Source organism: Lontra canadensis, unplaced genomic scaffold (genome assembly GCF_010015895.1).
Source record: "Lontra canadensis isolate GAN:19392208 unplaced genomic scaffold, GSC_riverotter_1.0 scaffold2, whole genome shotgun sequence".
Classification (NCBI taxonomy): Eukaryota; Metazoa; Chordata; class Mammalia; order Carnivora; family Mustelidae; genus Lontra; species Lontra canadensis.
Genome location: NW_022630996.1, coordinates 43,117,010 through 43,132,895, shown reverse-complemented (window position 1 = coordinate 43,132,895; position 15,886 = coordinate 43,117,010). Strand labels below are relative to the sequence as shown.

The 15,886-nt window shown below is 43.2% G+C and overlaps 1 protein-coding gene across 4 annotated transcripts in view; it reads right to left on the bottom strand.

Moving 5' to 3' along the window:
- Positions 1 to 15,886, bottom strand: part of OSBPL3 (oxysterol binding protein like 3) — a 168,483-nt gene that overhangs the window by 77,846 nt on the left and 74,751 nt on the right. For all 4 annotated transcript variants that reach the window (XM_032872996.1, XM_032872999.1, XM_032873003.1 and 1 more), the window contains exon 2: positions 8,778 to 9,017. In XM_032872996.1, the coding sequence (XP_032728887.1) occupies positions 8,778 to 8,873 (96 nt within the window). In that variant the 5' untranslated portion in view covers positions 8,874 to 9,017. The remainder of the gene's footprint in view (positions 1 to 8,777; positions 9,018 to 15,886) is intronic.

Genomic DNA, 15,886 nt, shown 5'->3' with positions numbered 1-15,886 from the left:
CAGACACTTAACCAACTGAACCACCCAAGCGCCCCCCAAGGTAGTATTTCTAAATCTCACTGGAATATAGTTTCTGTGCTTATCATCCTACAACTGCACAATAGCATAAACAGTCCAGCAACTTCCAGAAGTGTTTCAGGAGCTCAATATCTCCTGTTTTTCACAGTGTGGAATGTAGCTGACAGTCTATCATTTGTGGACGTGGAGAGTAACAAAGACGCCCTGACAACTCAAATATGTCATTTTAGCCTAAGTCTTCACCTCTTCTACCAAATATTTGTTTGCTTTTTTCTTTCCAAGACTTAGAGTGGGGACACATTGAGAACTCAGCCTTGTATCTTTGCCCTTCCTCTTTTCAGTGTGACCTGCTTAGGTATGACCAAAAGGTAGGCAATATGAATAAATAAAAGGGCCAGAAAGTGAGAATCTGGAAAACAAAGAAACATATAATTAATTATTTTGCTCTGTTGGGTCCACCAGGAAACAAAAAACAAAAACAAAACAGAACAGCAGCTCCAGAGAGACCTCAGGGATCCTAAGGCCATTTCTGCATTATTCTGGTCCCTACATCCACAAAGGTGTTTGCCTATGGAGGTTTGTTTCAATAACAATCTTTTGTACCTAAGGCACATGGGACTTGAATGAACGTCTAAAGCAGCTTTCTAGTACCTAACGAAATCCAAAATCTGGTGTTCTCCTAATAGCTGGTTGCCTGGTCCCCTACCATTTACAAGCTGTGTGACTCAGAACAAGTCAGTTAATATTTCTGAGCCATATTTTCTTTCTAAAGTGTAGAAAATAATACAGACCTCGCTGGGTTGTTTTGAGATTCCAAGGGATAGTATGAAAGGATACATGAGCTATAAAAATGCTAACAGACACTTGTTAATTTCTGGTGTCCCTCACTAACACTTCCTCTCAGACTAGCCCAGACAGAAGCAGCCCAGCCATGTGACTGCTGTGCCACCCAGCTGGCCGCTGAAAGGAGGAAGTGGGGAAGCAGTCACCATGAGGTGTTGCGTGAGGGCTCTTGGGACTCTTGCTTCTGGAAGGTCAATGGTTTATGCATCCGACACTTATGCAGAACCTACTGCCTGCAGCCTTTCGTGTAATTTGCACAGCCTTATAAGAAACCAAGGCAAAGAGAGTTAAGTAACTTGTGCAAGGTCAAACTGTTTATAAAGAGCCGGAGGTTATAACTCGGACCCTCCAGCTCCCAAGGGAGCTCATGCTCGTTGCCTGTCATCTTTTGTGACTATCATAGAATAATGACTGATACAATCACGACATTCTCAAGTCTCTCCTCCCTGACTGGTTGGTCTTCCTTGTGGTGTTTATACAGCTCATACTTTAAAAAGGCAGATGTTAAATCTCAGTGTCTCTAAAGATGTGATTATATAAAAGAAGTAAGTAGGACGAAGCATGTTCAATACCCAAGGACTACGCAAGTTTGATAAACACCAGAGCACTAGAGCTTTCATTCACTTTTCGCTCCATGGCACATTCTCTCCCACTCAGCCTCAAGTCTTATGGGTTCTGGCACCAAATCCAGACAGCCTGGGCTACCGGAAGTACAACATAATCTAATAGCCTGCATAAAAACACCCTCATCAGGTGACCCTGGGAGAGCTCAAACACCATCTCAGATTAGCCCAGCACCAGGCGGGTGACCAGAGCAAAGTGCATAATTGTATGGAGACTTACCTAGCAATGGCTCTCTCTCTCCATTTCAAATCCCCTACAACCAAGAGTGAAACACTTGCCAATTATTTTGAAAGGATTCACTTCCTGATTCCTAACTTATTATATAGCAAATACTAACAACATATTAGGAAAGAAAGGAGGGAGGCGTGCTCTCCTAACAAAGCAGTCTCCCTCACAGTGTCGATTTTTTTTTTTTTTTTAAGATTTTATTTACTTGACAGAGAGAACACAGTGAGAGAGGGAACACAAGCAGAGGCAGTGGGAGAGGGTGAAGTAAGCTTCCTGCCAAGCAGGGAGCCCAATGCAGGACCTGATCCCACGACCCTGGGATCATGACCTGAGCCTGAGCTGAAGGCAGACACTTAACGACTGAGCCACCCAGGCACCCCACAGTGTCAGTTTCTTTACTTTAGTTGTCTATTCAGCTGTCCTGTCCTTGATAGCTTCATATATCCCTGCCCAGGGTCTTTTAATGATAGCTTTTTAATAGATGTTGCCTAAAGAATTAAAACTTGGGCATACCGGACTGTTTCAGTAAAGACAAAACTTACTCATCTTTATCTAGCACAGTCTGGTTTCTGAAATGTGTTACTTTGAAAGTTCTAGGAAAGAAATGTAAGGGGGCAGTGGAAAGAAGGCGAGAGGAAATTACTCATATTTTACAAGTTCAGAAATAGCAATTCTTTCTGCCACTTAGGTATCCCTTAACCTACTTAATATATCCACAGAGCTTTCTGAATAGTTATCTCTCAACCTAGCAATGGCATGCTTATTCATTCATCAATCCACACTTACCTAACGCCTGCCATGTGCTACCCTAGGTTCTTCATATTTATTATTTCACTTAGTTCTCCAAAGTAAGCACAATGATCCCAATTTCACAGCTGAAGAACAGAGACTCAGAGGTTTTAGGTAACGTGGCAAGGTCAGCCAGCTAGCAAAAAAGCAGAGCCCGTGTGAATACAGGTCAGTTTCAACAAGATGCCTTGACGTCTGTTCCATACTTCCCAATAGAGTGTTGGTTCAGAGACCACGGGTACATAAAGCGGTTAGGAATGTCATCATTTGCCAGAAGAAACTCAATGGAGAGGCCTTTGTTCATTTTTGAAGATCCTCACAATACACCCCTGGAAGGAGGGAGCTTGGGAATTTGTGGGCATTTTGCTTCCACTCCCCATGCTCACCTGGCCATATTTTTCTAACGCATGGATTCTTGCTGTTGGCATTCAGTAAATTTAGTCCAATAATTTGCATCTGCCATGTGCAAAGCCCTGTGCTGGGTACTGCGAGGACTAAAAAGATGTGTGAATAGAAACTCAGGATTCTGAGACGTATACACTCTTTCGACCAATGAATCAATCAAAAGAGGGTTATCCACGTGAGCAGAGGAAAGGGCAATGTTTAGCTTGGCATTAGTCAAACTCAAGGTTCCCAAATGGAACATGTGAAGGCCTATCTCAAATCCTGTCTGGGGCCTGGTAGAATTGGGGTGCCCTCTTTCTCTGCATGAGAATGAGCTCTAACCAGCCTTTCACACCTACCTCTCCCACTAGACAATGGCACCAGTGACTTCCACAACCAATGGTCATTTCTAGGATTCAATTTATTGGAACTACCAGCAGTATTCATTAAAAGTAAATGAATTAAAGTGTTGCAATTCAACACAGACTTGCACTTACCTTGGAAACAATCTGCAGGGAGTATATATTATTTTTATAAGTTACTTTAACAATATTACAGTGATGGGGTGCCTGGATGGCTCGGTGGGTTGAGCCTCTGCCTTCGGCTCAGGTCATGATTTCAGTGTCCTAGGATCGAGCCCCATATCGGGCTCTCTGCTCAGCAGGGAGCCTGCTTCCCCCTCTCTCTCTGCCTGCCTCTCTGCCTACTTGTGATCTCTGTCAAATAAATAAATAAAACCTTTTTTAAAAATTAGAGTGATAAATGAAGATTCTTTTCCAGAAAAATCACAAAATTCAAAAGGAAAGAACAGTTTCATATGACTCAATCTAGCTAGAGGGGTAGCTGAAGCAAAGCCTGGAACAGGTAGGGACACTAAAGCAAAGACGGACCTAGCACACTACAAAAAATAGGGTATGAGTAAGACAGTCAGAAGGGGCTGACCGCCTGTTCCTTGGGTAAGCTGGTTCCTTTAACTGGGGATTTCCTCAGGGAGAAGAGGTTCCCGTCCTACAGACGAAGGCACTATATCAGAAGGATGTTCTGCTTTTCTTCAAAGAGATTCATCTCTTCCGCAGACTGACGGGATTCCTAACACAAGACCATTTCCCTTCTGGCTCGGGAACGGGCCTCAGTTCAAAGGGAGCTGATCTATAATTGTGAGAATTTCATAAATGGACAGAGGATCTTCCTCCAAAGAGTTTTAACCTCTTTTAGCCAGGAAAAACATTCTATTTTTTTCTCATAAGAACCCTGGAGAGTAAGCAGGAGGGGAGTTTTGTCTCCATTTCATGGATCAAGAACTGAGGCAAACTTCACTTGCCTAAAGTTCTTGCAACAGCAGAATATAAAGCTCTAGCAGAGAGGGCTTGATCTCAACCCTCTAATATCACTAATGGGCGACAAATGCGACACCTGTGCTGCCATTCACCCTGCCTATGCCCGAGGGCTGTAGCTGAGAACATGGGGCTCTTTCCCACGACGGTCAGACTCAACCGCAGAATCCTTCCCAACACAAGGCTCTAAGCAGCTGCTCCCAACAGATAGGTGCTGGCACGGAAGAGGAAAAATCACTTATACCCATGAGAGCACAAGGCCCGGCAGAACAGGAAAGGGGTGAGGATTCACCAACTCGTTTCACTTGTTTTAGGTACGGATTAGGCCAGATATTGAAGATTGCAAATGCAGCCCAGACATTAAATATCCTATTACATTCTTCTCAAAAAGCATTTTGGGGGCACCTGGGTGGCTCAGTCAGTTAAGCGTCCTACTCTTGATTTCACCTCACATCATGATCTCAATGTTGTGAGATCAAGGCCATGTGTCCAGCTCTGCACCGGGCATGGAGCGTGCTTGTCCTCTCTCTCTCTCTGCCCTCTGTCCCTCCCCCACGACACATGCACTCTCTCTCAAAAAAATAAAACTAAGAATGAAAATAAATGAATAAATAAAAGCATTTTGTTAATGTGTATAAAGGAAGGCACTTTTATGTTAAAAGTATATATTCATATATACACTGTATACTTTTATGGACCTTTATACAACACTAACCAGTACTGGGTAGATAGATGTACAATGCCTGTAGAAGTTCCAAGGGGCAAAAAGCAGAACTATTTTCTATGAGTATTTACATTCTCCATACATAAGAATAAAGTTTGAATTTATGTTAACTATAATAACAAAAATGAATGTTAATATTAACTCAGGACGTATTATGAGTCTGACCCTGGATTAGATGTTTCAGTTTTCACCCTCATGATAATCTATGTGAAAAGAACTATTATTATTTCAGTTTTACTGATGAGAAAACAGAGGCTTAAGTTTAAGAATTTAAGGTCACAGATAAGATTATATTTGTAGGTTGTTCCCACACTGACAAAATGAGGCATGCTATATTTAAATTTCAAAAGCCCTAGTATTTAAGCTAAAAGATGACAGAACCCTTCTTGGGTATTCATGTTCTAAATTGTCAAATCTGTCTTAGATCAGAAGCAAAAACAAAGACACCAATCACAATTCTTGATCATTCTGTCCTTCAGGGAAGCAAGCTTTTCTAACAAGACATACAGATAGGGAATACCTCTACATAAATGCATAGTTCCTCATGATTTCATGTGAGGAGACTCTGGAATAGGAAGGACAAGTTCAAATTCAGTTCAAGAAACAAAGACAAGAGCAAGTTCAGCGCAAGGAACTGAAAGAAAGCCAGTGTGGCTGGAGTACATACACTCTCAATGTCACCTAGCGATGCTGGAGGAGAATTTAAGTAAAACGACCTAAGACGACAGAGTCTTTCAGCCAAGACTATATTGTAAGTGTGTGCATTCAGTGACCCTCTCTTGTCACCACCCCAGGTCCAAAACAGCAAAAATATACAAAGTTACAGACATGTAGGGGCTTAGTGTATGTGTCTGTGTGATTAAAAAAAAAAAATTAAATATCTCCATGGAGCAAACACAAAATAGAAATGCAAAAGAAATTGCAGACAGTAGTGTCTAGGAGTCCTGCTTCTGTGGGCTAACGGGGCCAAAAATGTCCATAGGAAAAGTCTGGGACCTGAGTTAGGCTCACAGCTGGAAATAAGCAAATGTGGAGGGGGGAGCTCCACACCACAGTGAAAGGGGGCTTTAAAACTTGCCTTATCGGGGCTCCTGGGTGGCTCAGTGGGTTAAATCCTCTGCCTTCGGCTCAGGTCATGATCCCAGAGTCCTGGAATCGAGCCCCGCATCGGGCTCTCTGCTCAGCAGGGAGCCTGCTTCCTCCTCTCTCTCTGCCTGCCTCTCTGCCTGCTTGTGATCTCTGTCTGTCCAATAAATAAACGGGGTCTTTAAAACAAAACAAAACAAAACAAAACAAAAAAACGCTTGCCTTATCCAGGGAGGGGCAGAAGGCAGACACAGCCTTACAATCAGACTTGGGCCAAGTATGCTGGCCTGGCAGTGGATCTTGGACATTCTATCACTGACATGAAACAGAAGCCTCCAGCTGCAAATATAACCCTTGGCTCTGGTTGGGGTCCTCGGAGGTAAGAAGCAGGTAATAGCAAATCCCTAGGAAGGGCAGGGTGGGTGCTAGGATAGAACATGGGGAAACAAACTCAAGATGACCCTCTAAAACATAATTCCAAAGCACAGGAGAAAACCCAGCATTAGGAGGGTCCAACACGGTCATCATCAGGCTTACCCACCCCCTCCCCACCACGAAATGAAAAGAACAGCCTCATAGTGACTTTAAACTGAAGCTTTAAAAAACAAGTAGGTTGTTGCACAGATCATCTTTATCAGCTAGAATTCAACATTCCTCACATTAAATTTCTTATTATATAAATCTTGAAGTTGTAAGTGTTGAACTCATATTTTCCAGTGAAGTGACTAGAAGCACAGTGTTACTATCTTTAGCATCTGTGAGACCATGGGATACGTCTCTGCTCCCTCAGGGCCATGAAGGTCGAACTTCCAAGGTGCCTGCACCTTTAGAGAATGAAAGATGACCTTGGGACAGCTTGTGATGGCGGAACAGACACGGCTTGCCGAGGTGGACGACGCGGATGGAAGAGCTAAGCCACTCCTGTGACAGAACACCTCTCTCTGACAGAAGGATGGGAAAGTGGGCAGAACAAGAAAATGGTCCCTGAAATTAAACATGGCCTGTAGAACTAGATTCAGTCTAGAGTTGGAACAAACTTATTAAATTCTCCACCTGCCCTGCCTAGAAGCGTTTATGTTTATAAAGCATAGTTACATGTACTGTAAAGTGGGAGATCCTAAATATAGAAGATGACCATTTGATGAATGAATAGCTGAATGGCCATCCATTCTGAGCAGGAAAAAATTGAGGCTTCGTGCACATTCCTCTCCATCTTTAGGACAAGCTCAGAAGAAGCTGTGCGAAAACCAAATTCATCAATTCAAGTAACACACCTAAAGAAAATTCCTGTAGTATTCAGTTTTAGAAGGTCACTGCACGGCTCTGATTCCTATACTTGTTATAAGCACCAGCCATTTAAATGAATCATGTTCCTTCTCTTTATCCAAGAAGGACGTAGCGATAGATGCGACTAGGTACAAAGGGTGAGGGAAAGATCCCACATCCAGGCTCTAATCCCCATCGGACTCTCGGCTCAGGGGGAGAAGCACCCCCACGGAAAGCTGAGTGAGCTACCTCACCCCTCTGAAGCCAGAACTCCAAAGGGGCCGCGATGCATTAGCCAAGGACTAGTTTTAGTCATTTTTTTAAAACCCCAGACAGAAGTGATTACAGCGCTAAAAAAATCTTTTGTCTTCCTAACCCTTCACAGGAGATCTTGGAGAGCTCCCCAAATGTCCAGCCTGGGGCAAAATCTGACCTGTCTAGAATCGTAGATTCTAATGACATGAAGTGGCACTGGGAAGTGGCCAGCTCCCTGTTCCAGGCAGTGCTCAGATGGAGAGACCTGTGATGATGCATCAGAATGTGCGGGCACGCCTGAGGTGGGAGGCTGCCGGATTGTTGCTTCCAAATCTGGAACCAAGGACTCTGGGCCAATTCTTAGGCCAGAGCTTCCCCGTGGAGGAAAGGCAATGCCAGCACAGCCAGCAAATGCTGAAAAGGCTCAGAGACCACTGTGGTCGTGAACCCACAGCTTTCTGACAGCCCACTCTCTACTTCACTGAAGGTGGTACAATTATAATGATTAACGTGCATTTACTGCCACTGACCTAAAGCCAGTGAATTCTGCCAACAGAGAGTTCTTAGAAAGAAAACGAAGAAATAACATATAATTACGACTGGCACTCAGGCGCTACATATTCAGCTCTTTGTTTCACTTCTTTCTTCTTCCTACTGAATTCCTTTGACCACGTCTCTGTGGCTTTAATTCCCTCCCCCAGGGGTGAAAGAAAGCAGGGGAGACTCAGAGTCACCCACATGGCAATCTGTGGTGAAGGGGAAGGTAAAGGAGGGCAGGAAGATATTAAACTTACTGGAACAGTGACTGCTTTTTTGTCTTTGTTAGTATGGTACAAAGGAAAGTGTGGGCTCTGGAGTCAGACTGAGTTTTGACTTCTTGTTCTGCCGCTTGCTAGCTGTGTATCCTTTGGCAAATAACTCAGTTGGTCCAACTCAGCTTCCTCAGGGAGAAAATAGGGATATGCATATCTGTGTTGGAGGACAGTTGCAAGGACTGGAAAAAAAATAATGCAAAGAGCCAACTATAGATCCTTCCCATCAGGTAAGCATTCAAGCTGCCTTATTAAAAGTACCTAAAGTTTACTCTTCTCATGTAATTAAGATATGACTGAAAGCAAACGCTCTTCCGCTGAGAAGTAGGGGTTCCCCAGTAAATGCGCACATCTTAATCAGCCAATTTCTTGGTATAAATTTGCATCTTAAAATTTGCATTGGTTAAACTTTACCTGTCGACTTCCCTGCTTGGAGGAGCAGCTACTCGTGCTCCTTGAAGGTGAGACCAGTTTTTGGGACACCCCAAGGTTCTTCTCGTCACTCATCATGAGCAGTGCGTCACTTGGCTTTGGTGCGGTCAAAATGCCATCCGAAGACAGTGGAGCTGAGAGTACAGAAGTCCCACGCAGACAGGTGGCTCAGTTCTTATCCAGTACGTTTCAAAACCATTTTGGATGACCCAGAGGAAATCTCTAAAAGCAAAAGAAAAGGATTACAGAGAAGATCAGAGGCACCAAACACCATCTGTAATTAGCTCCCGATTGTCTACAGTACAGAACACAGGAGCCATTATGCTTAGTTGTATCAGGAGCTGTGAAGGAAAAGATGCTCTACACCCATCTTTTACTGGAAATTATGTATAATGGGTTTTTCATGTAGTTTTGCAATATGCCAAAATTAAGAACAGTAGTAAGAAAATTTTAATCCAGACACATACAAAATCAGAACTATAAAAAACCATCTCAACCACGATGAGATTTACCACTTCATACCTACTAAATGATAAGTATAGTTTTTTTAAAAAATGGAAAATAACAAGTACGGGAAGGAACTGGAACCCTCAGGCATTGCTGGTATGGACATTAAACGGTATAGCATAGTTAGAAAGAGTTCGGTAGTTTTTAAAAAAGTGAAGCAGAATTTTCTTCTGATCCAACTGAAAACAGGTGTTCAAACAAAAACTTGTACAAGAAGGTTCACGGTAACACTACTGGCAGTAGCCAAAGGTAGAAACAACCCAATGTCCATCCACCGATGAATGGAAAAACCACATATGGTGTACACTGCGGTCTGAATGTCTGGGTCCCCCCGAAATTCATGTGTTAAAAATCTTAAACTCAATGTGATGGTGTTAGGAGGTGGGGCCTTTGGCAGGTACTTAGGTCCTGAGGACACAGCCCTTATGAATGTAATTAATTATAAAAAAGATGACACAGAGCTCCCTAACCCCTTCTGCCATGTGAGGATACAGTAACTCCACGACTGGAAGAGGGCCCTCTGCCCATCATCCTCATTCTGGGCGCCGAGCCTCCAGAACTGGGAGGAATAAATTTCGGTTGCTTATAAACCACCCATCTGTGGCATTTTGGTATAGCAGCCCAAATGGACTAGGACTGCATAGCCATACAATGGAACATTGTTCAGGAATTAAAAGGGATGAAGTTAAGTGATACAAGACACAACATGGATAAATCTTGAAAACATTATGCTAAGTGAAAGCAGCCAGACAGAAAAGACCACATATGTATGTTTCTATTTATATAAAATAACCACAGTGGGCTAATCTATAGAGGCACAAGGCCAAGTAGTGGTTGCCAAGGGCTGGGGGAATTGGGAAATAGGGTATGGCTATGAGGTTTCCTTTTAGGGTGATTAATGTTCTGGAACTAGATAATGGTGGTTGTTGTACAACACTGTGAATGACTAAATGTCACTAAACTTACAGCAGAAAATGGCTAAACGTTGATTTTATATTATATGTATTTCACTATAATTAAAACACACACACACACACACAACTGTTTTTTGGAGGGATGGGGTGGAAGATTTGTTCTACCAAAGGTTTGGAGACATCTTTTAAAACATCATTACATAGTGTGACAAAACTATGAAGGAAAACAGAATTTCCCACATTGTCTATAGTATCCCAGTAACTGAAACAATAATCACCTTGGAGTGCCCACACTACCTACTGTCAAGTCCCATAGTAAGAGTTACCCATACACATGATCTCATTTAATCAACAGTCTGCTGGGAGGACTCTTACAGAGGAAACAACAGAGTCTCTGAGAAGTTAGGTAACTTGCCCAACCACGCAGCTGGCAAGAGACGGCATTCAGGCTAGACGCCAGACCTTTCACCTTGGTGTTGGAAATGATCACCCTTTAATAGCTAGGTGTGGTGATAACAGCTACTGCGCAACTCTGGGACCCAGCAGAACTGAGGAACTGCCTAGAAAGATTCAGGAGGGGGCACATCGTAAGCCAGCTTCACGGAGGCCCTGCCCCATTCCTTCAACCACTGCCTTCATCCACAGCCCTGAGTCAAGGGTAACTAACATGTTTGGTTTTGGCTTCAGAAGACCAGCCTTTTATTTGACACACTAAGTTCAAACAAACTCTGTAAATTTCCCATGCATGTTAACAACAATTATATATATAATATATATATGATTATATATATAATAAATATATTACATAAATATATTTAATATATAATATATGATTATATCATATATAATACATAAATATATAATTTAATATAAATATATTATATAAATATATTATATATAATAAACAGATTGAAGATATATATATATCTTCAATCTATTTAGCTCTTAGTGTTCACATAGTCTTAATTTTAAAAGAAGCATGTTATATAATTATAACATGATATAGCCAGGACCCAGCTAGTTAGATATTATTTTAAATCTTTGGTTCATTAATAAGTACTCAATCTCCTATGCTTTTCATGGACACATAGTTCTTTAAAAATGAGTATGTTGATGAGCACTGGGTGTTGTAAGGAAGTGTTGAATCACTAGATTGTACACCTGAAACTAATATTACCTGGTATGTTAACTGGGATTTAAATAAAAATAAAAACAAATGAGTATGCCAAAGCCATCAACTAAAACCAAGTCAATGAGAAGTATCAGGTCAGAAAATAAAATTAAGGTAAGTGTATAGCCAGAGAACTCAATTCGTATGCTGCTTTCATAGAAACCCCCCCAATCTCTGTATTCATACATATTGGATCCAACAATAACTAAGACTAAATAAAACCAAACCAACACCAGCCTCTTCACAAAGTTAGCTTGGCTTGTGGGGCGTGACTAATTGGACCCGAAGTTAGAAGCCAATGTGGTCGAGTTCAAAACTGCCAAGAAAGGCTGTACGGATATATTAATAGTTGGTTTAATAGCATGTTGGCCGTTGCTGTTGAAGAAAGAGAGGGCAAAGAAAACATGACGGGAACCCCAAACGATGAACTGTGTGTGGGGGCAGCCGTTGCCATGACAACCGATTCCACAGCAGATCTGGATCGCCAGCAAAGGGTTTCTCTGTGTGTCCGCCAGCATTTTTGTCATGTTTTTAAAAGCCGAGGCTCTGACAGGGAGGGCTCGGGACAAGAGACACCACGAGGGGTGGTCTGTAACATGGGCAGAAGGGGCAGAAAGGGATACCCGGGTAAGAGAGAGTCCCAGCAATTCTGAAACTGCCAAATTAGAAACACAATCACCCCGTCCCAGGGGCAACTGATACAAAGGGTCGTCTTTATGGCTTAGCTCCACCAAATTTCACCTTGGATGAAAGAGCTACAAGGGTCAGGGCTGGGAGCCGGCCAAACCCCATACTCATTTAAGTTGGTACTTTGAGGTAAGGCCTCTGCACTCAGAAGCCTCTTTTTCTCCTCCAGGGAAAAGAGAGGGTGAGACTCCTGCCTCTCCCACATCCAGCTCCCAGTGAGTCTGGGATTATCACCTAGGGAAATACATCTTGTTTCATCCCCCAGAACCTTCCAGCCTAGCCTCATGAGAAATTCAGTTAAAATCACCAGTTAAAATTCAGTTCTTTACAGCGTGAAGGGGAAAAGAGGTCAAATTCTGAGAAAAGGAAATACTTAAAACAGGGTGAAGGCAACAGAGGCCTGAGACCGAGGTGTCCCAGGAATGAGAGTGTCCCGTGGAATGAGGCAGTTATTGTGTCAACCTTGGAGAACCTAAGGGCTGACCTGCGGGTCCTCAGAGGGAAGACCCTGACAGGAGTACCACGACAGAGGACCTTAACAAAGAGGAGTCACACGAAAGGTTGGTGTCTCCTACTCCAACTAGCTGACTTCGCAGTGCCGACCTACTAAAATAGGGAACATGGACCCCTTAGGGGTGATGGATACCGTCCAGGAAAGAAGGCCCCTGATTCAGGGGTACAGGGACCTGTGAAAGAGCTGCGGGGCTTTCTCCTATCGCAGTGACCCTTCCATGGAAAACCTCTAACTCAAGGGGTTTGTATAAAATATAATAATTTTCCTACTCACAAGTTGTGAACAACTTAAGGACAATCATTTATTTCCCCCTTATTTTTTTTTTTTTTTACTGAGCATAACTTCCATATAGTAAAGTGAACAAATCTTAAGCACACAGACAGCTTTATGAAATTTACATTTGCAAATACTGAAATAATCACCACCCAGATCAAAAAATAGAACATCTACAGCCTCCTCAGAAGGTTCTTCCAGCCCTTGGCCATTGATCTGACAGGTAGGGGGGCCAATCCTCCTGCTGAATGCTGTGGTACCTGCCCCAAGTAAACCTGTCAGGTAGTCTGGGGACTACCTGTCTGTGCTCTGGAGAGAGACAGCTGGGACTTCCCAAACTCATGGCAGCAGGTCGTAGGACTGCTCTTGTGCCTTCTGCCTGATACAAACGTTTGATGCATGACAGAAGTCAGCGTGGGATCTGCTTTCATTTCAACGAACCAGCTGGTAGCCAAATCCAACAGGGATGACAAGCTCAATGCACTTAATTGAAAAATGCCCTTCTTGGGGGTGCCTGGGTGGCTCAGTCATTAAGCGTCTGCCTTCATCTCAGGTCATGATCCCAGGGTCCTGGGATCGAGCCCCACATCAGGCTCCCCACACAGTGGGGAGTCTGCTTCTCTCTCTCTCCTGCTCCCTATGCTTGTGCTCTCTCTCTGTCAAATAAATAAACTAAAAAAATAAATAATTAATTAAAAATGTGCTTCTGAAATGAGCTAGGTCCTCTCTCATCATTGCTACTCACCTGGGAAGCTGATGGGTCAGGAAATGGTGTTCCCACTACAAGTCCAATGCATGAGATGTGCAAGCATGGAACATCCAGTAGGGAAAAGAGAACTCTGACTTCTACCAATAATTGGGAAGAACAAATGATCAAGGCACTGCCAAGCTTTTTGGTCACAAAGGCTGATTTCAAGACTCATGGACATTTTGACTTTAAAAAGAACATAGAGTTTGGGCAAAGTGCAAAGGAGATACACAGACTAAGATGTATGTGACTCAGAAGGAGCCAGACCTAAGTTTGCATTTAGTGCTTTCTAATTACAAACTATGCACACCTTGACATGCGTGAATACTTCCATGGTCTTTAGGGGTTTTACGCAGGAAATGGGGCATCTTGAGGATTAAATGAAAAATGAGGACAAGGTGTCTGGGGTGGATAGAATAGACACTCAACAGACATTAGTTCTGTTTCTTCCTCTCCTGGCTTCCTGGAAGTGGCACATATAGCACCAAGTAAGATCCCATACTCTTCTTGCAACCAAAAACAAATAAGGACTCTGCAGAATTTTAAAACATATTAACATTTCCCCAATCTGTATCACAAATGTGAACAGATTTTTAAACCATAAAATCAGCATGCTTACTTTGAATAAGACACAAATGCAAAAAGATAAAAGTCACATTATTCGTCACCATTGGCTGTCCAAGGAAGCAACTCAGTATTAACAGTGGGTTTGAAACAGTGACCTATAATACAGGTAGTTATTATTCTATTAGGCCTGGTGGTCTGCACTCACACACTCGGTCATGTTTGGCCAAGAAACAGGTTCTCCTTCCATCCTTGAAAACAACTTGCATGAAGACCAGATGGCATATAGTTCCAGTTAGTTTAAAATCTCCCAATAAAATATATAGAAAAATTATGTCCCAAATTAACACCAAAAAAAATTCATAATGGAATATCCACTTTTGGTCTTTCAGTCTTCTTTGGTAAAAGAAAATTATTCAAATCCTGGATGTGCATCTTTTTAGAAATGATGCCTGCTGAAACCCCTTGATTTCCAAGATGTTACATGACCAACAGTACACCTCTGGTCATTTGGCTCTAAGATCCATAAATTGATCAGAGGCTTCTGGAAGGAAGTTTCTAGCTACAATGCCCTCAAATGGCTGATCTTGGACCTCTGTGTGTCATGCCGGTCAATCTGCTGTAACTACCTGGATGGCTGGCTTGATCCAGGGACGGTGCTGACTGTTCATGGGGGGTGGTGAATTCCGAGACTCACAGCCAAACTCGTCTCCAAAGAAGTCTGTTCTAGACGGTGTTTCATTTAGGGTTGAAATCTGTCTCACTAGGAGGAGACTATTCCCAGACCTGCCCTCTGTCATGACAGAGGGCAAGATTAACAATTTCCTTTTCATCAGCTCCTGCACTGGAACCACCACTGCTCCCCATCCCACCCGGAAAACCTTTTCTTTTCCAGACCAGTCACATTTTCATCTGCTGTGTCTTATGTGACCCTAATGATCACAGCCACCCAACTCTGATCACACTTCAGTTTGTCTCTGCTTCCCCGCAAAGGGTGCCCAGACCTCGAGACCAGCTCCAGGTATGATCTGGCTAGGGCAGGAGGGACGGGCACACCAGCCTCCCTGGCCACGTACACGCCACAGCTACGACCACAACCTACACTTGCCTGAGCTTTGGGGACACCACACCTCTTTCTAGCACATGCCGTCCCCACTATTCCCTAGGACTCCGATGCAGTAGGAGTTGTGGAGAAGCTGGGCTCTTCTCTCGGGAAAGGACTCCTTTCCTTCCTTTGGCTGAAATTTGGGACTTGCCTATTCTTTTTTATTACTGTATTTCCTCACATTAGTTTTGACGCCTGATTCCAGTCTGTCAGGACATTTCTGAGGACCGGTTGCCATTCAGTGGTCTCGGCCGGCTTTTCCTTTGTGGGAGCATTCGCAGACTGCCTAGGCATGTGGATTCTGTCCTCATCTAACAGATGTTACCAGCAGATTTCCTAAGAAGAGCACCAAGGGTACTGAAATGCTCTCCATAGGTTGATGCTAATTTATCCCTTCATTGGCCTTTCTGGGTTCAAAGTTGCCAACCCACCCACAGTCAGTCCCAACTGTATAGCCATATCCAATTTCCCAAAGTGTACAGATCTGCCTTCTTCCCATCTTCAGGGTTCTTGTTCAAAATGCAGATTTTGGAAGCTCCACTTTAGATGGATTGAATCAGAATATCTGGGGATGCGCCTAATACCCTGTACGTGTGACACAGTCTCCA